Source organism: Prionailurus bengalensis, chromosome B1 (assembly GCF_016509475.1).
Source record: "Prionailurus bengalensis isolate Pbe53 chromosome B1, Fcat_Pben_1.1_paternal_pri, whole genome shotgun sequence".
NCBI lineage: Eukaryota > Metazoa > Chordata > Mammalia > Carnivora > Felidae > Prionailurus > Prionailurus bengalensis.
Genome location: NC_057344.1, coordinates 44,863,195 through 44,887,640, shown reverse-complemented (window position 1 = coordinate 44,887,640; position 24,446 = coordinate 44,863,195). Strand labels below are relative to the sequence as shown.

The window sequence follows — 24,446 nt, the reverse complement described above, 5'->3', positions numbered from 1 at the left end:
AGACTGTCTCCGCGGGACAGGCGGGAGGGAGGGCTTGGAAAATCTGTCCTTGGGATTGCGGCGCTTCTGGCCTGGATGAGACCCCGGCGTCCCGGTCGCCCTCTGGCCCCTCTCCCTCCGCGCGCGTCGGTGAAGTGAGCTGTGCGCCGGGTCCTGCATCCCGCCCTCTCCTTTACCTCCCCTGGGTACAACACGACCTTTGGCTGTTAATCGATTGACTTCTTCGCTCCAAGACTGCGAAGAAAGAAACCTGGCTGAGGGGGAGGCGGCTGCCTCCCAGCCTCCTTCCGTCATCCCGTTTCCTTTCTCAGCCAGGGCCCTCCCGAGCTCTCACTTTGCTGGCTACGAGCGCGGCTCGAACCACCACCCGCCCCCAAGCCTCCTTGATGGGGGCCTGAAGCCCCCACAACCGCAGGAGAATTAGCTACCCCGACCCGCGGCGGCGATTTCCTGCTCTGACCACGTGCTCCCAGCTCCACGCACGCCGTGGAATGGAGGGTCCGGCCCTAGCCGCGGCCCATGCCTTTCCTGTCCCGGACCTAACCTGCATGCGCTTCCCCTTTCCTGGCTTCCTGACCCCAGTGGCAACCGTCCCCCGCCGCCCCTTGCCCAGAGTTGGGGCTGGCTCACGGTCTATCCTGATTGTGTCCAGAACAATACAGTAATGCCTCTGGTTGGGTGAGTTCAGAGGCTGCCGGCTTCCTGACAGGACACGACTGGTCAGCCTCTGACGTTGGCCGCCTGGCCTGCATTTTCCCCAGCTGGGGTGTGTGTGTGTGTGTGTGCGCGCGCGTGTGTGTATGTGTGTGCATTGGGGGGAGTGGAGGCAATGTGTCCGCCGGCTCCCACGTCTCAGCAGCAGCCCTGGGATGTGGCCGTGGCCTGGGAAGGCAGCTGTGGCTGCTCTTTCCTGGTCTCTTTGATTGTCCAGTGGTGTTGAAGGGTCCAGACAGGCCTGGGCATTCCCCGGCCCACTCAGTTCTGGAGGAGAAAAATGCTTGCTGTGTGGAATGGTTGGGCGGGAGTCTGTGTGAGTCCCCGCTGAGCAATGATAACTCAGTTCAAGAGAGGACTCTGTGCGTCTGTGCACTGGCTCTTGTGGCTGTGCTCACACACATATGGGGGACACCGTCCCCTTATATGTCTGCTTGTTGGGATTAGGGAATCCTAACATACTGAAGGCAGAAACGAGGGGGAAAACATTAAAAGGTGGTTTTGCAGTACATCTTAGAATGATTTGGTAACTAATGCTTTCCAGCCATAGCTAATTCCCACCGACGCCACTGCAAGGAGTGAGTGAGTGGGCACAGCCAACTCTTGGTGAGAATATACTGTGACAGGGCAGCAGCAAACGTGACTGCTAGCTCACCTTCCCATCACAAACCATTCCCAGAGGAAGGGCCTCTTCTTTGTCCCAGGCCACTGACCTGGCTGGCTTAAGATACCTTCCATAGGAACAGCCCCTGAGCCTGGCTGGACATCCCCACAGTGATGGCAGGGCAGGCCCTAGAAGCCCCTGAGAGCCCACTGGCCCATCAGCCTAGAGTGCGACTGAATCCCAGCCATGGACATATTTCTTAGGCTCTCCCTCCAGGCCCCACATAATCCTGATCCTGGTTGCTGGGCAGGGATTCTCTTCTCAGGGCTCAGCCATACCCATCCCTTCCCAGCATGCCTCTTGAGGGAAGAAGAGAGACAGGGCTGGGAAGGGGCTTCAGCCTGGCATCAAAGCATGAGGCTAAGAGCTTGGAAACCTTCTCCACACCCTCCCGAACTCCTCCTCCTTACTCTTTTTGTTTCCTTTCACCTTTTTGCCTGTCACCTGGTACAAACAATAGGACTTAGGCTGATGTTTGTTGCTTTTTTGTTTTTGTGTTTGTTTTTTTTATTGCATCATGGCTTTACCTCCCTCCTCCCCTGTTTCCCCCCAGAATGGGCCACCAGGTTCCAGTCGCCCTCACACCCCACCCTGCTCAAGGGGACCCGGGACTCCCCCTTGGGAAGCCTGGTAGACACCAGTGCCGGGATTACTCAGGCAAAGAAAGCACTAGATCAGGTGCCTGTGTGCAAGAAGCCTCCTGTCTCTGCTCAGAGAGAGCTTGCAGGCAGTTCTGAGGCAATTCCATGAACAGCCCTATTTACCTCACTGAAAACCCTTCCACCTCCACCCCTATTATCTTAACTTCTGCCTTCTGTTTTTGTAGACCGTGTGCCCCCTCTCCCCACCCTTTGCTCTTTTCCCTTCTAATGGATTTTCATGCAGAGTATTCCAGGAAAGCAGAACTCTTGGCTCCCTTCCTGATCCATCGGTCCCACCCCTCAGCTCAGTCCACAGGACAGCCGTGGGCACCGAGGCTCCTGTCCGGAGCAGGAGCCTTTATGGCTCTCCCCCAAGGGGGAAGGTCTCGTGGGGGGTGTGGTGGGTGATTTGTTTTGGGGAGAGCCTGGGAGAGATGTGAGGAGCCCTGTGAACCCCCCACCCATTCCTGGGCAGCAGCTGATGGGCCTGCCCTCTGCTTGGCAGCTCTGGGAGTGAGAGGGAGGGGGAAGGGATAATAAGGAGTTCTAGGAAAGGACTGATAACAGATAACTCCAGAAGGAAATCTGCTGCGAGGACCTTGCAGGACATCTGAGCAGCCCCTCAGAGGATTCCAGCCACCACATAAATTCCTAGACCGTCTGCACTGAAAAGGCCCTTGCAGATCAGCAAATCCAGCCCTGCATCTCCCATCTTACAGGCTGAGCAAACTGAGGCCAGGATTAGCTGGTTGGGCTGCCTTCCATTCCTCTCAGGTGAGGGACTCAGTGCTCACCTGGCTGGATTTGGGACCCAGCGGACACAAAAGCTGCTTTCAAAAACCCAGTTCCTTCCCAGCAGAACCTTGGCCCTTTTGACCTGGGAACATTCCAAGGCTGGGTGCGGAGGGGGCAGGCGCGGTACTGGTCACTCCAGACTCTCCCAGAACCCACACACCCCCTCTGCTCCACCACCCGAGCCTTGCCTCCCGTTTCTGGGGCAGGGGGCGGCCCACCACGTCAAAAACCCACATGGAAGAGAAGGGGCATTTGCCATTCAGACGCACCTAATGGTGGCTGGGTCCTTTTGCTATGGGTTTGGTGGTCTTTAGGAGCAGCATGGAGGAAAGGGAGGCCCCTTCACAGCCCTTGCGCTTGCTCCAGTCTCAGGAAAGTGGTTCTCGAACACAGATCTCCCTCTGAAGCCCCAGCTCTGGACGGGGCCCTCCCCCCAGTGCCCCTCACCCCAGCCACCAAGATCCAGTTGGGGGAGTTTGGGGCAAAGTGTGCCAACAGCCCGTGCGCAGAGCCTGAGGGGAGTGGAAAGATGCTGGCTGGAGGGGCGGGCCCTCAACAGCTTCCCCACCCCCTTCTCTTCCACCCTCTTTCCCCCATATGGTTCTCATAAGGTCTGGGCTCAGAGACAGCAGCCAGAGGAAGTGGCTGTGTACAGAGAGCTTTTGTGAGGGAGAGGAGGGGGAGGGGGAGAGAGCAGAGAGAAAGAAGGAAAGAAAAGAGGGAAGAGGCTGGGGGCCGAAGGTGGGAGGAGGCTAGAAGACTCCAACCCACTACCTTCCCCTCCTGATGCAGGGTCTCAGCTGCACCAAGCCCTTGTGGGCTTCTGACCCCGCCTGTGTGAAATGAGGGGCCCAGAAGAAATCCAAGTTCCCCCCTGACTTTCCAACTACCTGCCCGGAGAAGCTGGAGGCAGCCAGCCCCTCCCTGGGGGTCTTGGGGACTCTTGCCCTTAGGGCTCTTGTGAAAGATGTAAGGGTCCCTGCTCACATCTCAGGGCAAGCACTGGGCGGAGACCAGAGCCCTCTGGGGTTTACTGGTTGAGTCCTCATTGCGCCGAGGAGACTGGAGAGGCCACCGCACTGAGCTCCAAAGACAACCCCTATAATTCAGCATCCCAGTGGTTCCAGGACCCAGAACGGGTAATTTGGCCTGAACTACTCAGAACATGTGCATGAACCCAGCTACTCCTGATCCCCAAGGAGGTCCCTTCCTGCTGACTACCATGGATCATCCTTCTGTGCTGGGGGATGGGGTGGTGGGCAATCCCCAGTCCTGGGGGTGAGTCTGAGAATTTCCCCCAAGGGCACAGGCAAACCAGTGTAATTTGAACCTGACCATAAATTGACCCTTAAATTGGGGGTCATGTTTTTAAAGGGAGAGAGTTTCCAAGTTTATGCCACATGAGAATCATTGGGACAAGAACCCTTTCCTGAGGGAGAAAAAGTTCCAGCCACATCTGAGCTGATCCTTCCATTCAGTGGGCTCTCCTCACCGAAGCCCAGAGAGGGGAGGTGAGTTCCCCAAAGCCACACAGCCTGAACCAGTATGCCTCACTCCCTCTAAGGTATAGACAGCCCCCCCACCAACTCCTCCCTGGGACCAGACAGAGAGCAGGGGAGAAGAGGGGAGGGAAATGGCCCTGGGCTGAGGAACTAGAAGGCAAGTCCGGTAACTGCTAGGAAGGGGCTGCTTGGAGGGGCTGTTTATTTTCATTCCCCCAGCCCAGCCGCTCTGTTCTATTTAGAGCTCAGACACTGACAGGACAAAGCTGCCTCCTCCCCTTCCTCCCTCCTCTGGCGGGCCCCCATCCTTCCCAAACTCCAGAACATTCCTTTGCTTTTAGGACTGGTGATGGGGGTGGGGGGAGCAGAGAAACTGTGGAGTGTAGCAAAGTCAGGCAACCTCCCAGGACTCAGCTTCTCCAGCCCTTCGAGTGGGGAGAGGCGGGATGGGGGAGCAAAGGGGTGTGCAAGATGGATGGGGCCAGGTGAGGGGCAGGGGAACCAATCTGTCACAGAGGAACAGGGAAGGGGGTGGAGAGAAGCCTGAGGAGGGAGTTACAGCCTGACCATGAGGGGCCAGACATCTCCCAGCTGGAAAGAGAAGGAAGGTCCGAGAGCTGCACCCCCACCCACCCACCCAGGGCTCTTTGCCTGCTGGGAACTGTGTGGTGAGGCAGAAACTTCAGACTTCAGGCTCTAGGAGACACAGTATTCAGGATGGGAAAAACCATCAAATATAATGAGTGGGAGTCTTCTGTCCAAACCCTTCTTTTACTGAGAAGAAACCCCCAGAGAGGGGCTGACCTGCCCAAGATGACACAGCTCGGAGCCAGACCCAGGGTTCCTGCTCTCAGCCTCTTCCCATAGTGACAAATCAGAGACCGCATACCCCCCCCCCCCCCCCGGGGACAGGGCAGAGGAGATATACTAATCCACTTCCTCCACACGGACACATGAGCCAGGGTTAAAGGGTAGATAATAGCCTAGCAAATACCTGTGTGCTTAGGGGACCTCTGTACAGAATCACTGCACAGAGTATTTGAAATCAGATGGACCCAGGGAAAGTGGTGTCTAAAGTATGCTTCCTGGTGTTTCTCTCCCTCGCTTGCACCACGCACAGCTTCAGGACGATGCCACCCCTGTGGGGGTGGGTGATGTCTCAGGAGGGCTATACTGTGGAGCCAGCTTAGCTCGGAGAGGGATGGGAGCTGTCTCCAAGCTGTCAGGAGTGAGCTCTGCCCAGATGGAGCGGTAGGGGGCGGGGCGGGGGTGGGGGAGGGGAGTGGAGGAAGGAGGAAACCGGGGTTCAGCGTGAACTCTGTCCATCCACCACCCCCACATTCCCTGGAGCTCTGCCTCTCCGGATACCCATCCATTCATTCAGCCAGCGCCTGCTGTTGACCAGCCCGGCGCCAGTGCCAGGAGGCGAGAGACCCGGTCTCTGACCTCAGGGGCCTTACAGTCTCATCATGGAGACTGGATACCGGCTCACAAAAGCAGGACAGGATCGGGGCCTCGGGGCTCCCAAGGAAAACTTCAGGGGTAGAAAGATTAAAGGACAAATTTGTACTTGGGTAAAAATGACTGATTACAAATTGATCCTTTCAGGTTTATTTGTCTTTGAAAAGCATTTGAAAAGAAATCCACTTTCTTCACCCAAAACCATGCCCCCTCCCACCCCTACCCCAGGCTGAGATTTTAGGCCATTTGGAGAAGCACGTAAGGTGGACTGGGAGTAACTTCCCAGCTTCTTCAAATCCAGGGACACACACACACAAACATTGCATCCTGTCTGACACATGGCCCTCCACCTTTCATGAATGGAGGATTGTAGACGCCGTGTCTCATTGATGTTTGTATTGCTATTGTGTTACATGGGGCTGAGCCCACAATGGGCGTTAGTGTAGATTTGAAGAATAAATGAATGAATGCCTAGGTGTGAATGCTTATAGCAGACTCGATTCCATGGGCTCAAGCTAGGGTGTTAGGGCCCCCAGACCCCCATCAAGGCACACGGACCACCCAACCACAAGCACCTGTAGCACCTCTTCTCCAGTCAGTCCTCCCCATCTCAGCCCCAATTTCTTGGTCGTGCCTGCTCCCCACCAGGATAGGGTGCCCTTGTACAGAGGATAGGTTGGAGAAAAGGAGACTAGAAGGCCCCACACATAGGAGCCATTCCAAGACTATCTTCTTTCCCAGCCTTGACCTCAGGCCCTTGCCTGGACAGTTCAGCTTCAAGGCTGAGATCAGAGACCATATCCAGACACAACCCCCTACAGCCTGAGGAAGCAAGTTCCTACCTAGGTCTCCTTCCAGTCAGGCCTCCAGCCAAGGGAGGGGATGGCAGGGAATTTCAGGAGCACTGTATGTCTCCTCCAACATGTAAGTCCCCTGCAATCAGGCTGCATGGACATGAAGGGCAGCCCTGAAGAGAAGGGAAAGGAGGGGAAGCCACAGGAAGGCAGCCTTTCGTCTGAGGGTATGTGTCAAGGCAGGGCCTGTGGACCAGAGGCAGTGTCACTTTTAGAGACCCTATTGTCATATCAGGCATATTGAAATGCACCCACGGCCTGCGAGGAACATAACAATCACTGCTAATCGACATAGTAGGACATTTGGTTGTTATTTAGTTAAGGGTTTGTTAATGTCAATTTTGCTTTTTATAGCATTTATATTTCAGAGGCAGTGATTATTTTTTCGTTTTCAGACATCTTTGTGGGCCCTGGAAGTGCTCAGAGGCCTTGGGCACTGTGCCCGCAGAAGGAGCTGGGAGTCTGGTTCCACTTGACCGTTCAGAGTGGCTGTGGGCCTGAGATCCCTCACTGATGGCATCCCTAAGACACTGCCAAGGTGCCAGCAACAGATGTTGGAGACAGGTCCTCCTGAGCCCCGAGGGCCTTGAGGATGGTCTGAATTCCAGGCTCAGACTCCCTGGAGAGCACAGATTCCCCAAGTGTCCAGACGTGTGGTCCTCACACGGTGGAGGAGGGGGGTATGACATGTATGACTCTTCCTGCATCTGAGAGAACAATTTGGTTCAGGCATGTGTTGGCCCCATGTCCCACGGAGTGGTGCCCACATGACCCCTACGGGGTCATCTCTGATGTTGGGCTGGGATCTGGTGAGTTCCTGTGGCTGCCCAAAGGCCACAGGGCCTCTCTGTAGACGCCAGCCACTCGCTCCCTTGGCCTCCAGCCTCGTTAGCGGTAACTCTGCTTGCTCCTCTTCCCTAAAATAGGACCCTGGCTGGGAGAGAGTTCTGGAATAGACTCAGTGTGCCCCCTCTCCTTGGCCAGATTTCAGACCCTAGGGTAAGAGAACAGGGGACTCCAGGGACTGGCCCCCCTTCCTGGGACTATGTGACGATGTCGGAGTGGTAGATGGGAAGGGAGGGAAGAAAAGCTGGAGAGGCCGGGTTGGGTGAGCCAGAGGTCCGTGCAGGGGGGCTAGCGTGGTTGGGAAGGAGATCCACCCGGCAGGCTCCCTGTGCTGTTGCAGGGCGAGGGGTTGGGGCAGGCTGAGGAAGTATCTGTCCGGTAGGGGTGGCAGGGCGGTTAAGATGGGCCCAAGCTGGCACTGTGTCTGTGAGGCTGCATGGAACCATGGGCCAAGGCTCCCGATCCTTCCCTGCCTGATTGCTGGGGCCGCCTGGCCTGTTTCTGTCCCCTTGAGACAGCCTAGCGTGGTGGGAACGTTCTTCTTCCCATTGGAAGAGGCTATGCGTGTCTTCTTCGACCCCTACTAACTGCCAGCTTCCTACTTGCCCAAGACAACACTAGACCCAAGCACTTTCTGTCCCAAATCACTGCCCTCTCCACCCCACCAGACTCACAAAGGGCACCTCCTGAGAACTGAACCAACAAGCACAGCCAAAGCCATTCTCTGGATAATCTGGATCCAAAGCAAAATTTCCTCAGCCCCATCTAGGTTGCAAAGACCAAAAGATCCAATTCTGGGTATTTGGGGACTTGGATCATACAGATATCTGCCTGAAGTTTGTCCAAGAACTAGAAATATGGCAAGAAGGAGACACATGGGAGGAGAAGGGTGAACCACTGTTTGCCTGGTGTCCCTGCTTTCATGAATGGCTTATAGAGAGTGGGTATGGGGGAGATCAGGGACGTGTTCTCTGCTACAAGAAAAGTATCTCATTTCAAGACAGCGTTTGCATCGGGCTAGTCAAACCGGAAGCGTGGGCTGCAGCTGACCACCCACCCCCCCCCCCCCGCCTCCGCACCTCCCCAGCACAACAGGGGCTGCCTCAGAGAGAGGGGGCCCTGCCAGAGAGGGTTAGGACACCAAGAGATGAGTTGGTCCTTTTCTGGGCCATAGGCTCATCCTCACCTGACTCTGGGCTGGTCCCCAATCCTTTGCTCTGCCCCCACACGCTCCCCCCGACACACACACAATTTCCTCAGTATCTCTCAAGCAACCCAGACTTCCTCCTGGGGAGGTGCTGGCCACAAGGAAACTGGATAAGGGTTAAGCCACTAGCCACATGTGGTTCCTGAGCACCTGTAAGATGGCTGATCTGAATTGAGATATGCTGGAACAGTAGAATACTCGCAGCAGATTCCAAAGTCTGAGTACCGAAAACAGAAAAAAGGAAAACGTCTCATTACTAATTTTGTATATGGATCGCATGTTGAAATGCTAACATTTTAATACTTTGAGTTAAATAAAATATATTATTAGAATTAATTTTTAAACTTAAAAAAATGTGGCTACTAGAACATTTGAAATTATGTATGCAGCTCACACTATACTTCTATTGACCAGCTCTGGGTTAAAGAATTTGGGGTATGCAAAAGGTGTTCAAAGGTTAAAGGCTAAAGAGTCTGAAGAATGTGGGGTGCACCCCAACGCCACCTTTAGACCTGTCTAGACAGGATTCTCAAATTAGGATCCCAGGTTTTAATCTCAGGGGATTGGGAGTTGGAGGACTTTATTTTTTAATTTTCTGTTCAATGATATTTAAATAAAATTCCTTTGCAGATAATTTTGAGATAATTATTAGAAGGTATTTTCATAGTGTAAGATTTTCATTTCCAAAGTCAATATTTCTCAAACTAGAATCCTCAGACATATTCTCAGGAAAGAAGATATTTTTTCCTCCCTTTAACAGGTCTCTGCTCAAGTTTGAGAAATAATGTTCTCGGGCTTCCCCCTTCATGAACAGGCTTGTGATAATTCAGCAGCCCTGTTCCTCTCTCCTACCATACCCTCTCCCTCCTCCTCCCCCTCCCCTGTACCCTCAGACTTATCAGCATCCCATTCCCCACAAACCCAAGGAGGGGGCAGTCCCTGGGGGACACCCTTGGGGTTGGGGGGGGGGGAGGTTGAAACCTATGCCCTTTCTGCACTATTCTTCCTGACACTTCTAAAAACACCGAGGGGTCCTCTCTCACCTTCTCTGACATTTAATGCAACCTCTAAACCTCAAACTCTGAGCATACGAAGGGAATGAACAAGAGATGAGGCGAGGTGGGCTTTGATTTAAAAGTCACACCATCAAGAGCCCGTCACCACAGAGGGAGCCCCTGCAGCCCCACCAGGGCCTAAATGAGACTATTAGAGGCCCTAAGAACTGACAAGATTATTTATGATTTATAACCACCATGTGTAATGTGATTTAAAATCATCCTAATCAATCAGGGGCACCTGGGTGGCTCAGTTGGTTATGTGTCTGACTCTTGGTTTCAGCTCTGGTCACGATCTCTTGGTTTCTGCGTTCAAGCCCCACATCAGGCTCTATGCTGACAGTGCGGAGCCTGCTTGGGATTCTCTCTCTCCCTCTCTCTCTGCCCCTCCCCTGCTCTCTCTCTCTGCTCCTCCCCTGCTCTCTCTCTCAAAATAAATAAGTAAACTTTTTAAAGTTTTAAAATCATCCTAATCCATAAAATGAGAATAAAGGGGTCAATGTGAGTTCTAATATAATGACAACTGTGATGTACTTTTTGAAATGTCAAGGGTGTGTGTGTGTGTGTGTGTGTGTGTGTGTGTGTGTGTGAGCCCTTTGGAAACCCAGCATCCCCTCCCCCGCAACGCTTTCACACAGTCACTATTCAGGCCCTGATAGGAAGTGTCACTGTTGAAAGGACCCTTAGTTGGGGACCAGAAGGGTGGGAGGGGTCTATCTGGAGAGCAGGGAAGGGAGGGAGCCCCCTTCCACTCTAGCCTCCATCCTGGCCGTTGTCTGTCCTCCATGAGCCTCTTGAAGGTGGAGTATTGGAATGTCAGCTGTCTGGGGCCATCTCACACCTGTCTTGATATATTCACCTACCCACTTCCAGTAAGCTTGTGGGCAGAACTCTTGACAGCTGCTAGCATGCCTTGTCCCCACCCCCGTCCCCCAAGATCTCTTTTACTGTCCATCCCAGAGGCTGCCCACTCGAGAGAAGATTCCAGACCTACAACTCTGGCCTTTCCATGTCCACCAATAGGAGCAAAGAAGTGAAACCCTTTGTTTCAGCCCAGAGCAGGCAAGAGTTTGGGCTGAGAGGCTCATTAAAGCGTTTTAATAAGCAATTAACTCAAAGGATGAGCCCTTTGGCTGGTCTGGAACTTCCTCCTCCCAGGGAGGGAGTCTGGCAGAGAAAGGCTAAGTGGGTGGGCAGAGTGGGTTTAGTCAGTAGCTTGGGGCCCCTCTCCTCCCCCTCTAAATACAAATAAATAAACAGAACTCAGAGTGGGCAGAGGCAAAGGCCAAGGCCCGGGCTTCCACCAGGCACAGGGCTCTATCGGTTTTCTGTCGAGGCCGAAGCCAGGCTGAGGGAGGCAAGGGTATGCAGTCCCTCTGAACTGGGGGCCTTCGAGGGCTGGGAACAGTCCCCTCCTGTGAAGTCCTCGGCTCACACACAGAGTGTTGCCCAAGGATGGGCAGCTCCTCCCACCTGCCTCCATACCTACTGGACCTCCTGTTCCCACCTGCCAGAGCCCTGACCCAATTCAGACCATTCCCCCTACCACTCTCCTCAGGGTATGGGGCTGAAGACCTGAGAAAGAGCCCTGGAGGGCAGGAGGAGGGCGCTGTGGCTCGGGCAGTGGTTCTAAGGTGTAAAGGGGCCATTGCAACTTGACACCCGTTCAGCCCACTTACATAGAGTCCTGAGTCAGATGCGGGCCATGGCAGGGAACCCAGGGCAGGTGAAATATCTAATTTGGGGCTCAGTGGGCTAACCAATCTGCTTGAACCATTCCCTGGCTCTTTCCTGGAGGGGGTGGGGCTCCTGTCTTGCACCATTTACAAGAAAGGGGGCACCATTTACACAGAAAGCAACATGGTTGTAGTGGTGAAACTGCATCCCCGCTCCAGCCACACTTTCTGGCTTGTAATAGCACGTTCTCCTGTCTGTATTCTCTCTGTTCCTTCAGGCTCTTGAGCAACAACAAGATTACTGGGCTGCGGAATGGATCCTTCCTGGGACTGTCCCTGCTGGAGAAGCTGTAAGTGTTGGGGCAAAGTGGGGCGGAGGTGGGGGATAACGGTCATGGGCAAAAAGTCAGTCCAGGCAGGAGGGGAACACTGGGTGCTGAGGGACTTCTCAACCCTAGGACCTGCTGGCTAAGCAGGGCCCAGAGTCAGACCCGTGAGACTTGACCACCAGGTGAAGGGTATAGAGAGAGACCAGCTCCTTCAACCAGTGATGGCAGCGAGAAGTAGGGAAGCCTCACTGGTTTAGGCAAGGATGGGGCTAAGGGAAGTTCATTAACGCTCTTTAATGAGCAATTAGCTGTGAGGGCTGAGCCCCTTAGCTGGCCAGATGCCATCTCCCCCATCCAGCTGGGGGCCCAGCATAAAGGGCTGAGGAGGATTTAGTGTGACTGGGGCCTCTTTCCTTGTCTCCCCCCAGCCAAACAAACCAACAGACAAAGCCCCAAGGGGCTAGTGCCTGGGCCGAGGGTGGGAAAGTGGATTACATCCAGAAGGCCCCCACCCGCACTGCCCTGGTCTGGAGCTGCGTCCTGCCCTACAGGCCCAGGCAGGCTGGCCTTGGACTCAGGACTGCAAGGACCCCGCTGGCCAGAAAGAACTTTTTTAACAGAGTTGGGGACCTGACTCAGTCAAGGGCAAGCTACTTAACCTGCCAAATGAGCCCTTCTGTCAACTCCCTGTTCAGCTGACCAGCTCCAGGAACCATAGCCTGTATGACAGCTTTAGGTCCTGCCTCCCACAGGACATCTGGGCCCCCGTACCTCCTGGAGCCCTATCCTCGCTTCTTTCTGCCCCTTCGGCACCCTCTCTCCTCCTACCTCTGCTGCCACCTAAATCCTTCAACAGGGCCCCTGCTCCTCTAGTACCAATTCACCCGACAGGCTTGGATCAGTGTGATGGGGGATACAGAAGAATCAGGGGGAAGCCTGCTCTCAAAGAGCCAGAGATTACAGTCTAGTGGAGACTACGACAATGCCACATGTGTTAGAATTAAGGAGGTTGGGGTTTCCCTAATGCCCAAAGGAGGAACCTCACTGATCTGTGAGGGCTGGAAAATTCAAGGGCAATTGGGATGCAGTATCTACATGACATGGAGTTTAGATCGTTAACCATGACCATGATCTTATGAGATCATCTCTATTACCACCCACTTCACAGGGGAAGGGAAAGCCTCTCCTCCAGAGTCCCCAGGGCCATAAGGAAAGCTCAGAGGCCTGGCTGGGCTAGTAGTGGTGGAAGGTGCAAGCCCACATTCCGGGTGGAAAGGCAGAGGACGTTCTCTCTGATCTGAAGCATGCTTGGGTGGGAGGGGGTCTCAGGATGTTGACTGTGCAAGCACACAGCTCCGTGACCAGGTCCCTCTACCATCTGCTCTGCAGCTCACAGGCAGGGTGGTCCAGACAAGGTAGAAAGGACTGCCACCAAGCTGCTATTAAAAAGTCTCCTTGGGTCCGAACAAATAGGGAAAGCTTTTACCTCCCACACGCAATTAAGCGTGCGGATGCTCGGATTCCTGCACTCAGCCCAGGCTTGGTCTTAGAGGGCTGGGGGGCCGGAAACCTTGCGCTCCTTCCAGGGATCTTTTGGAGGATGACAAACTAGAGCTGCCTCCAGCCCTTTGCCCTGCCCCCACCAGAGCTGACCACCGCCCAGAGCTGCTCTCCCTTCTTAGCTCCAGCGAGAGCTGCTCTGAGCCTCCCGTGGCCCCACTGACGTCTTCCCATCTTTACCTTCTCACTTTATCAAAGACCCACAGGGGTCTCCCTGCTTCTCATCCTTCAGTCTCATGAGAGTAAACGTTCTGATAAAGAAAAAAGACAGTCCTTCCCTCCTTCCCTTCCCACCCATGCCACCACACTGAACCCCCCCCCCCCCCCCCCACAGCACCACAGACTCAGGTCACTGCATGGCAGGTGCTTTCAAAGCATGGGAAGCCATCAGAGAAAAATGAGAGTAGTCAAAGAATAATGACTGACTGCCACATCATGTGGCGTGGCAGGCACACGGGGCAGGAGACAGATGAGAAGTCAGAATCCTGAGTGTGAGCCCTGCTTGGAGGTTAGGAATCATCCAAGGTCTTCATTCTAGAGCCCTGTTTGTGTGCTGAGCTCTGTTCTAGGCACTGGGAGTGAACATAGCAAACCAAGTGCCTGCCCTCATGGAACTTACCCTCAACTGATGGGACCCGGAAAATAGCAAATAAATGTACAAAGGTATCAGGAAATGATAAGTACTACAAAGAAACCCAATGCAGGGTGAAGGGGGGAGAAAGCAATGGCAGAGGGGAAGCCTGCTACTTTATGTATCGAGGTGAAGGAGGGACTCGCTGACAAGGTGACTGAACCCAAGACCTAAGGAAGGGAAGAATCTGGAGGGGAAGGCCCTACATCCACAGTATGCCTAGTGGGTCTGAGAAGCAGAAGAAGGACATGTTGGGGCTCCTGGGTGGCTCAGTCAGTTGAGCGCCTGACTTCAGCTCAGGTCATGATTTCAGTTTGTGAGTTTGAGCCCCACATTGGGCTCTGCTCTCAGTGCAAAGCTGGCTTCAAATCCTCTGTCTCGCTCTGTCTTGCTCTCTCTCTCTCTGCCCCTCCCCCACTCATCATTTTTTTTTCTCTCTCTCTCAAAAATAAACATAAAAAAAAAGAAGAAGGATATGTTAATGGGGGGTAGTAGGAAATGAAGTCAGAGCGATGCCGGCATGGGTGCCAGGTCTGGGACCTCAGTTTCCTCATATGTAAAAAAAGGGGGGACAGGGTGATTTGTAAGGCACATTATGGATTTTAAACTTTATGATGTTGGTGTGTGCGTGTGTGTCTGTGTGTGTGTGTGTGTGTGTGTGTGTATGATACCCACGGGTGCTGCTTGAGAAAGAAAAAAAATCAAAGCGCCCAATGATGCAGCCAGGCTTTCCAGAAGAGGGGAGGCCTCTGGGCAGAGGGGTGTGCTGTGTTCAGTAGGTGCTCATGCTTCTCAAGGATAGAAGGCAGTGCAGGGGCCAGAGGAGCCCAGGATCTCCAGCCCAGCTGATCACTGCATCAGTCAGGTTCTCCAGAGAAATAGAAGAAATAGAACCAATAGGAGATGTGTGTGTGTGTGTGTGTGTGTGTGTGTGTGTGTGTATCTGTATAAAGAAATTATTTTAGGGGCGCCTGGGTGGCTCAGTCAGTTAAGTGTCCAACTTCAGCTCAGGTCACGATCTCTCGGTCCCTGAGTCCGAGCCCCGCGTCGGGCTCTGGGCTGAGGGCTCAGACCCTGGAGCCTGCTTCCGATTCTGTGTCTCCCTCTCTCTCTGCCCCTCCCCCGTTCATGCTCTGTCTCTCTCTGTCTCAAAAATTAATAAACGTTAAAAAAATTTTTTTAATAAAAATAAAAAAAGAAATTATTTTATTTTAGTTCTTTATAAAGAAGATTTAATTTAAGGAAATGGTCTGTGTGATTGTGGTAGCTGGCAAATCCAGAATCTGTAGGGCAGGCCAGCAGGCTGGAAAGTCAGGCAGGAGTTGATGCTTTAGTCTCGAGATGGAATTTCTTCTCCGGGAAACTTTTTTGCTAATCTTAAGCCCTTCAACTGATTGGATGAGGCCCACCCATATTGCCAAAGGTAATCTCCTTTAAAGTCAATTGATTTGTAGACTTTAGTCGCATCTACAAAATACCTTCACAGCAACACCTCCATTCATGTTTGAGTAAGTTACAAGGTGCCATAGCCTGGCCACATGAACACATAAAACTTAGTCATCAAAAACCAGTGTCCCACTATCCCAGGGATGGGGAGAGATCCTTGCCCCACTCCCAGAGATGCTAATTCATCAGGTTGGAAGGGGCCTGGGAATTTTTTACAAGGTATGCAGACGATTCTCATGCTCATCCGGGGTTGGGAACCAGTGGACCAGATGACCCCTAGACTGTGGGCCTATTCATCACAAATGAGATGCTGTGGCCTGGCGTGCAGTTGGTGCCAGGAAACACTGATCTCTCTGTGCTGGCAAGCTCAGACGTCCAGGCTTGGGCAGCTGAGTCCATGGCAGCCTAACATCCCAGAGCCTGTGAGCAGCAAGTCCCGTGGGAGGGTTGGGGCCTGGCCTAATAATGGAAATGGCAGGTCGGGGCTGCAAAAAATGCCATCATTGCCTCCTTGTGCTGAGCGCCCCTCTGGCCTTTGAAAATTGGTTAAGTATAAGCGTATGGGGGGAGTAGGCCTGGTTAATGCATAGCAGGACCTTGAGGCTGGGAGGAGTACAGAGAGAGCGCCAAGTGGGAACGTGCCTGAGATGATCTCAGTGGAGGACAGGTGCTCCAGAGAGCACCTGGGTGAGAGGAGAGATGGGGGACACCCTTTGTGGGGCTCTGTTGGCCAAGAAAACCTGAAACAGGGTCCAGCAGAGCAGTTCATGGCCAAGGAGTGTACAGAGTCGTCCAGATGGGTGTGAGAAACCCTGTCTCTGAGCCCTCCCCTCTGTGTCCCAGCTCCCCTTGGCATGGACAAGCCTGTCCGTTGCGGAGGAAAGACTTCTGGGGTGGGGAGGTCTTGAAGGGCATAGGACTCCACTCTGGAGTAAGCGAGGTCTGGGATTGCATCCTGCCTCTACCCTTTACTTTCCGGGTGCCTGTCCAAGCCTCGGGTTTCTCCCCTGGAAAAGGGCAGTGTGGGACTCCTGGACAGGCTGTTGTGGGGACAGCAAGGGCTGTCAGTAAATGGCCACTCTGTTCCCTTCTCGGAAGAGTGTGAAATTGCAAGATGTTATGTCGGCAGCCCCTCGTTGCATAGGATCTGCCCAGAGTGCCCCAGCCTTGGGTGGACAGTCAGGTAGCTGAAACATGGGCGCCAGAAATACTCACGGATGGCCCGTTCCTCTGGTCCCTCGCATCTCTGCCCACATCCCCCACCACATGCATTCAACAGAGAGCAGGCCACCAGAAGACCTTCCAGGGCTCCGAGGGTGCCACGATCACAGTGAGAAGCCCCCCAAACGGGGACCAAGTGGGCCACAAGACAGGCAGCCCCCAGAAGAGGCCAAGGGAGAGAGCCTGGGCATGCAGGCGAGTCAGTGGCTGTGTGTGGACACAAGCCTGCAGAGGCTTGTGCATGCCTGGAGGAGAGGGCCTGGTGAGGGGAGCCTGGTCAGCCCCAGGATGATTTGTCATTGCCTAATGAGATTAATGAGCCCCGGGGGCTGGTATGCAGCAGTGCCGGGCACTCATTAGAAGCAGATGCTCATGGGAACGATGGCAAGGAATGGGGGGTGGGGGGGACCTGGGGGTGGAGCGCTGCTCACCCGCCAGGTGGTTTCCATTAATCTGTGGGCGGGGCCAAGAGCAAGGCCGCCTGGCCCCGCCTTCTTCCCCTTCCCATCCCCACTCACACTGGGGAGGAATGCAGAAGAGAAGCTGCCGACTTGGGAGCCGCTGAGGGCTGGGAAGGGAGGCTTACGGGTTCGGGGACAGACCTCATGCTTGCTGTTGTAGCACCGATGCCTGGCATAGTGTACATGTTCAGTAAATACCTGTTGGATGACCTAAGAGACAAGAAGAGCCCCAGACCATCTAGGTTTCCTCCAGCCGGATCCTCTCCCTGACCTCCCCTAGACAGCCCCCATACCTGCGGGGCGGAGCGCGGGGGGAGGCCAGCCCCCACTTTCCAGTGAACCCTGGAAGTCCTGGAGGGCCCGGGGAAAGCTGCTCTGCGGCCTCCGAACCTATAATTTGGTTTCTAAACCCACAGGCAGGGAGGTCTGTGGGGGCCAGAGGGAGCCAACTTGAGGCCCGCCCCAACCCTGTCCAAACGCGGTACGCGCTCCCGAGCACACGTGCACGCTCTGTCTCGCACACCGGCTCTTTAACAGCTTTAGGGAGGTGTAATTAACATGCCGTGAAGTCCACCCACTGCAAGTGTGCTATCCGATGCTTTGTAGCATATTTACACAGTCGTGCAGTCACCACGACCTCACTTTAGAGCATTTTCATCGTCTCCAAAAAGCAACCTTGAATCATGAGCAGCCACTCCCCATTCCTCCTGCTATGTCCTAGCCCGAAGCATCCGCTTTCTGCCTCTATAGATGTGCCTATTCTGGACATTCCCTATCAATGGAATCATGTCATGTGTAATCCCTTATAGCTGGCTTCTTCCACTTAGCCTAATGTGTTCAAGGTTTATCCATATTATAGCATATATCAGCAGTTCATTCCTTTTTATGGCCTAATATTTTGTTGTGTGAATGTAGCACGCATGCATTATCAGTTGATGGACACTTGGGATGTTCCCACTTTGGGCCGTCTTATGAATAATGCTGCTGCGACCATTTGCGTTCAGGTTTCCGTGAACTTCTCTTGGATATGCACCTGGGTTCTGTAGTTCCTCTGCCAAACTGGTTTTCACAGCGGCTTGCACCATTTTACACTGCCACCAATAATGCATAAGCGTTCTAGTCTTTCCACACCCTCGTCAACACTTGCTGTTGCCTGTTTTTTGTATTATAGCCATCTCAGTGCATGTGAGGTGAGAGCTCATCGTGGTTTTTCTTTGCATTTCCCTAATGACTAATGGTGCTGACCATCTTTCCATGCATTATTTGGTCATTTCTGCCTCCTCCTTGGAGAAATGTCTATGCAAATCCTTTGCCCATTTTTTTTTCCAGCAGGTTTGTTGTTTCATTATTGAGTTGGAAGAGTCCTTTATATATTTTAGATAAAGGTTCTTATCAGATATATTTTCTCTCATTTATATATTTATATATTCTAGATAGAAGGCCCTTATCAGATATAGATTTTCTCTCATTCCCTGGGTTGTCCTTCACTTTCTTGATGATGTCCTTTAGAGAGGAAAAGTTTTAAGTTTTTACGAAGTCCACTTTATTAATCTGCCCCTTTATTGCTGATGCTCACACACTCATTCTTACACACTCAGCTTCCTGAGCTCCAGCTTTCCCAAGGGTAGAGGGTATGTTTTGCTCTCAGGAATCCCACCCCCACCCCCCATGCCTGACTTCTGCCATCGGGTCCTTCTCCTCCAAATTGGCACAGGTACAGGGAGAAGGGTTTGCCTAGAGTCAAGGTAGCCTGCTCTGGGTTGGGCGAGGGGTGGTGGGGAGGGGAGGGTCCATCCATACACCGCAACTTTCCCAGCCTACAAGACCTGGGCTCTGTGGAAGCAAGGAGAAAGTGAGAGATTCCACATCACAGAAACATCTGTTCATCCTCATGACCTCAGCTAAGAAATGAAGGGATCGGATTTAGACAATCCCGAACAGGGGGTTGTAACCTGGGTGCCACAAGCCCTCAGAAATCATACAGTGTTGGGTGTAGTGCATTTTCTGAAGCAGGAGTCCATAGCCATCATCAGATTTTCAAAATCATGTGCTAAAGCGAGAAGCACCAACCTATAGGGACCTTGCTGGTCAAAAAAAAAAAAAAAAAAATCCAAGTTCTATGATAGTATTTCCTCCTGCTGCTAGAGAGGGTACAGCCCCAGAGCCACACTTCCCCTGCCTTAGGGTCCATGACCCCATCAGCCCCATCAGTGAGCAGCCTCCGGCCTATGCTCCTCAGGGAAGACTCAGGCCTGGCCTGCCTGGGCTCTGGAAAGGCTGCCTTGGTCACCCCTAAAGCCACTCTGTGGGTGTGAGGCAAGGGAAAAGGAGTGCCAGCGCCCGGGGGGAAGCTCCCCTCTCAGCCCCCACCCCCCTCCTGTGGTTCTGGGCTGCAGGAAACCCAGGGCAGGAAGGGGCTGGGGCCCGAGTGGCCGCCTTGCTCCCATCTGCAGAGCATCAGTGGGGCAGGCAGGGTGGGGGTTCTCAAGGGGGGCCGGGGAGGAAATGAGAATAAACACAGTGAGCAGAGAGGGAAGGGGCGGGGGGCTGCGGCCTCAGCCCCTTGGCAGCCCATGAAGGGAAGTGACACAATGAGGAATGTGTTTCCCTCTGCCCGTCCCCCGCGTGGGGGTGGGAGGCAGAGCCCTGAGAATGGCCAGACCCCAACAGGGGCCAGGGGGCACATGCTGGAACAGCACTGGAGGGGGTGCTGTGAGAGTAAGGAGCCAAAAGGGGGGTGCCGGGCAGGAAGGGCAACCCAGGCCAGGCGGGGCACCTTTCCTGTCCCTCTCCAGTGTCCATGCTGCGTGAGCATCTAGGGTCTGCATACTTGCACAGTCCCCGGTGGGGCACTACCAGCATGCCTGGGTATGGAAGCCATCCCTTCTTGAGGAAGCTGGCCCCTTCTGCTGACTTTCCCTTCTTTCTCAAGGGACAGGGGGTTATGGAGGCCACGTCCTCGGTATGAGAGGGAGCTCCGGTATGAGGACCCTTGGTCATGGGCGGGACTAAGCAACGTGTTTTATTTCTCCTCTCTCTCTCTCTCTCTCTCTCTCTGGGTGTTTTTGTCCCCAGCTGGGACTGTCTGTGCGAAAACAGGCCCCTTGGTGGGATGGCACCCCCCCCTCCATCCTGGACACCCATTTCCTCTCCCAGAGCTGGGAGCGGCTAGTTAACCCCCTCGTGCCCATAATCCACAGATGTCCCTGAGACTTTGGCAGGCAGGGCCAAGTGCGCCCTGTGTCATTCTGGGCTGGAGGGTGGTGGGCCTTGGAAAGCAGGCTGGCCCCAGATATCTCTGTCAATCTCCACCTTCTTGCACAGGCCCTTTTGACAGGTTGATTACTCCAGGAATCCCCCACCCTTGCCCTCTGCCTCATAATCTACCTAGATGCCTGGGGTGGGGTGGGAATGCACAGAGAGCACCATGGAATGAAGGGAGCAAACAAGGAGGCAGCAGCCCCCAGCCTACGGTCCCAGGAGGGGAGGCAGTCTGGCTGAACAGGGAGGTTTCCTGGCGCATTACTCCGTGAGGCTGCACTCGTGCTGGGCGGGCTCAGGAAAGACTCCGGTGGTCCTTGAGTAGTTGGGTGAGTGGCCAGCTGGTGGTCTAGATACCAGTGGCTGTGCCCAGGAAGCAGAGGATGGGATGCAGCCAGTGGGCCAGTGCTCACTTTGGTCCTCAGTGGTCCCAGATAGCTGCCAGTCTGCCAGGTTTTGAGCTGGGACCAGGTAGGCACTGGTGGGTCCCCAGTGGGCAGGAACTGCCCCTTCAGCTCTACCCTGCCACCACTGGGGGAGGTGATAAAAGGGAGGGAGGGTTGGAGTGTGGCTGTGTGGTTGAGCTTGAGCAACCAGACCCTGGGACAATTTGCTCCTCCCGGTGGGTGGCCTTTGGCCCCCGTGAAGCCCTGGAGGGCAGGCAGGTGCTGGGGGGTGGGGAGGGGGGCGCACCACCTTCTTCTGTCTGGACCTGCTCGGGCTCAGCCCAGAGATGGTGTTTCCCTCGCCACTTTCCCTCAGTACTGTGGGCTCCTAGGAGACCATGGTGGGAAGGCAGGTGGACAAACCTTTACCCCCTCAGCCTTGCCTTCCTCACCTGAAGAATGAGGGATCGCTGGGCGGGGCGGGGGGTGGGGTGGGGAGGAGGACAGTAATGGTTGTGCCCTGGAATCAGAGACCCAGGTCAGCACCCATGCGGTCATCAGCTGCTTGACCCATTTCCACACCTGTCAAATGGAGAGATCAACATGGACAGGATGGCTATGAAAATACCTCCCCCAGTGCCACACTCCAGGAGATCGTACCTTTGGATAGCAATTTACAAAAGACTTTCACATCCATTTTCAAGTGGTGCACACAGCAGCCCCTGTGAGATCCTGGGTAGCTCGGATTGGAGCGACCTGGAGCGAGGGCTCCCGGCTCCCAGTTCAGTGCCGGCTCCCCTCCTTGCTTCCACCGTGCGCTGCTTCTGTGTCCCAGGTGGCCCCACCCCATTTCTTGGCTTCCATATGCTTCCTGACACCTTTCTGACCAGCACCCCTTGACAGTAGCTGGGGTGGGCCGCGGAGGCGCGTCTAAGGGGTGGGATCCTTCATCCAGCCTCCCAACCAGCGCTGAGGAGATTTAGAAGGAAATCTAGTTCTTGTCTGGTAAAAGTGAAGCTTCTCCACCCCAGGAAAGCATGTGGCCCAGACAGGCAGAGGTGTGAGTACTCCCACTTGCCTCCCACAGGGACCTGAGGAACAATGTCATCAGCACAGTGCATCCCGGGGCCTTCCTGGGCCTGGGAGAGCTGAAGCGCTTGTAAGTGGCATGTCCTGCTCCCCTAGCCCTGGGGACGGTCCCCTGGGTCCCTTCTCGTTTCCCCACTCACAGCGCCCCTGTCCCCAACACGCTGTATTGCTGGGGCGGGGGGCGCTGATGGAGGAGACACCTCAAGCCCATCTCCTTGTTCATCCTACTCCCCACACGAGCCCCGGCCACACACTTGTGTCCCCCACAAGTGGATCCACGTGCTGCTACGCGGCCAGCTTGCTGAGGCTGTGTGTGTGTCTCTCTAGAGATCTATCCAACAACCGGATTGGCTGTCTCACCTCTGAGACCTTCCAGGGCCTCCCCAGGCTTCTCCGACTGTAAGTGAGGGGCAGTTAGTGGGGAGGAGGGGCCTGGGAGGAGGGAGGGCAGCACCAGACCCTCAGAGTCCCCTGTGTTCCCTTCACCCATTCCTCCCTCCTCTGGCTCAGGGAGACCCTGAGATCCCGGCTCACTGTTCCCTGCCCCCCTGCAGAAACATATCTGGAAACATCTTCTCCAGTCTGCAACCTGGGGTCTTTGATGAGCTGCCAGCCCTTAAGGTTGTGTGAGTATCTATTTCCAGCCCAAGGACTCAGACCTCTGCTTCCTTTCTCTGCCCAGGAAGGACACATGCAAGTATCATGACCACCGTGGCCAGCCTTATGCATAGGCAGGACAGGCAATGGCTGAAAGCATCATACCTGCCTTCCCACCATCGCCAGGCTGGTGGTGGCAAACACATACCCAAATGTGCCCTTCCCAGCCTCAGTCTCCCTCCCAGGGCTCCAGCCCCACCCCCTGAGCCCACGCCCCCTCCGCTCTACTCTGTGGCCCCTCTACCCATTCTGCAGGGATCTTGGCACTGAGTACCTGACCTGCGACTGCCGCCTGCGCTGGCTGCTGTCCTGGGCCCGGAATCGCTCCCTGCAGCTGTCGGAGCACACGCTCTGTGCCTACCCCGGTGCCCTCCACGCCCAGGCCCTGGGCGGCCTCCAGGAGGCCCAGCTGCGCTGCGGTAAGCACGCCCTCACTCTGCACCCTTGGCGCAGACGCGCTCCTGAAGGGCCCCACTGGCTCGAGGCTCCCCCTGCCTCTCGGTCTCAGGGCATCCTCTCCCTCAGATCCCCCTGGGGGTCCTTCTCCATCAGCTGTTCCTAAACTTTCTTTGGGGCTGCTGCTTTATGTTTGCATCGGGTCCCACCTCCTGGGGTGACAAATGTGCTGCCACAGGAGCGCTTTTCTTTGCTTGCCCCAAACCCGCCCACCCCCTCCTTGTGCTCTTATCTCCAGGGGCTTTCTCCTGCCCCTTTTTCCCCAGCTAGAGTGGGCTCCAGTGCAGCTCCACTCCTGGCTCTGCACACCACGCCCCTGCCCCCTGTACACTGCTGCACGCGGGCCTCACTGCCCTGGTGTCCCCCCCACAGAAGGGGCCCTGGAGCTGCACACACACCACCTTATCCCGTCCCTGCGCCAAGTGGTCTTCCAGGGTGACCGACTGCCCTTCCAGTGCTCTGCCAGCTACCTGGGAGAAGACACCCGCATCCGCTGGTACCACAACCGGGCCCCCCTGGAGGGTGACGAGCAGGCGGGCATCCTCCTGGCCGAGAGCCTCATCCATGACTGCACCTTCATCACCAGGTACAGGCCCTGCTGCCACAGTACCCATCCCCCGCCCGCCCAACGCCCTGTGCCCAGATGTCCTTAGGAGTACATTCATGAGCGTTAAGAGTGTGCTTGTGTGTGTGCCTGGAAATCCAGGACTCACGGTCTGGATAGGGGAATACAGATTAAATGCCTGATAGAAAAAAAAAAAAAAAAAAAAGGATCACATCTGACTTTTCTTTAGTGCCTTTACGATGTAAAAGCTCTATTATCAGACTTAATCTCTCCAGTAGACTTGCGAGAGAGGTATTATTATCTCCCTGATACACACAGGGAAATTGAAGCTCAGGAAAACAATATCTTAAGGCCGATGGGAATGAAAGGAGTATGTACTTGTATTCCTCACTCAGTTAAAGGAAAAAGAACCCCGAAGCTCAAGCCCTGCACACTTAGGCCAGAGTGACGCGGGTGGATGGGGCCTGGGCGCTCAGGGAGAGTGGCATGGCCACCTGGAGCACCTCGCCGAGCCGGCCCTCCCCCTGCCCGCCTGCAGCGAGCTGACCGTGTCTCACATCGGCGTGTGGGCGTCAGGGGAGTGGGAGTGCTCGGTGTCCACGGCCCAGGGCAATGCCAGCAAGAAGGTGGAGATCGTGGTGCTGGAGACCTCGGCCTCCTACTGCCCGGCTGAGCGAGTGGCCAACAACCGCGGGGACTTCAGGTGCGGTCGCCTCTGCTGCCCCAGAGGACCCCCCCTCCCAGCCCCCACCCCCGCTCCTGCGTCTGACAACACTGGTGACCAGGGTCTCCCCATCTGCTCTGAGATGCAGACAGCACTTTTGTTGTCCAGCTCCAAGTGCCACTGTCCCGCTGCTGTATTGACAGAGCCCTTGTCTTTTGGTATGAACTCCCCATCTGAGATGTGCTGTGCAGAACAGGAAGTTTGGGTGGATTTTTTTGTTTCTTTGGTTTGCTTCCTTACATTAA

The 24,446-nt window shown here is 54.7% G+C and overlaps 1 protein-coding gene across 4 annotated transcripts in view; it reads left to right on the top strand.

The window, feature by feature from the left end:
• ADGRA2 (adhesion G protein-coupled receptor A2) overlaps window positions 1-24,446 on the top strand; it is a 35,315-nt gene that overhangs the window by 1,209 nt on the left and 9,660 nt on the right. For all 4 annotated transcript variants that reach the window (XM_043564290.1, XM_043564286.1, XM_043564282.1 and 1 more), the window contains exons 2-8: window positions 11,694-11,765; window positions 21,798-21,869; window positions 22,127-22,198; window positions 22,354-22,425; window positions 22,712-22,875; window positions 23,285-23,498; window positions 24,016-24,180. In XM_043564290.1, the coding sequence (XP_043420225.1) occupies window positions 11,694-11,765; window positions 21,798-21,869; window positions 22,127-22,198; window positions 22,354-22,425; window positions 22,712-22,875; window positions 23,285-23,498; window positions 24,016-24,180 (831 nt within the window). The remainder of the gene's footprint in view (window positions 1-11,693; window positions 11,766-21,797; window positions 21,870-22,126; window positions 22,199-22,353; window positions 22,426-22,711; window positions 22,876-23,284; window positions 23,499-24,015; window positions 24,181-24,446) is intronic.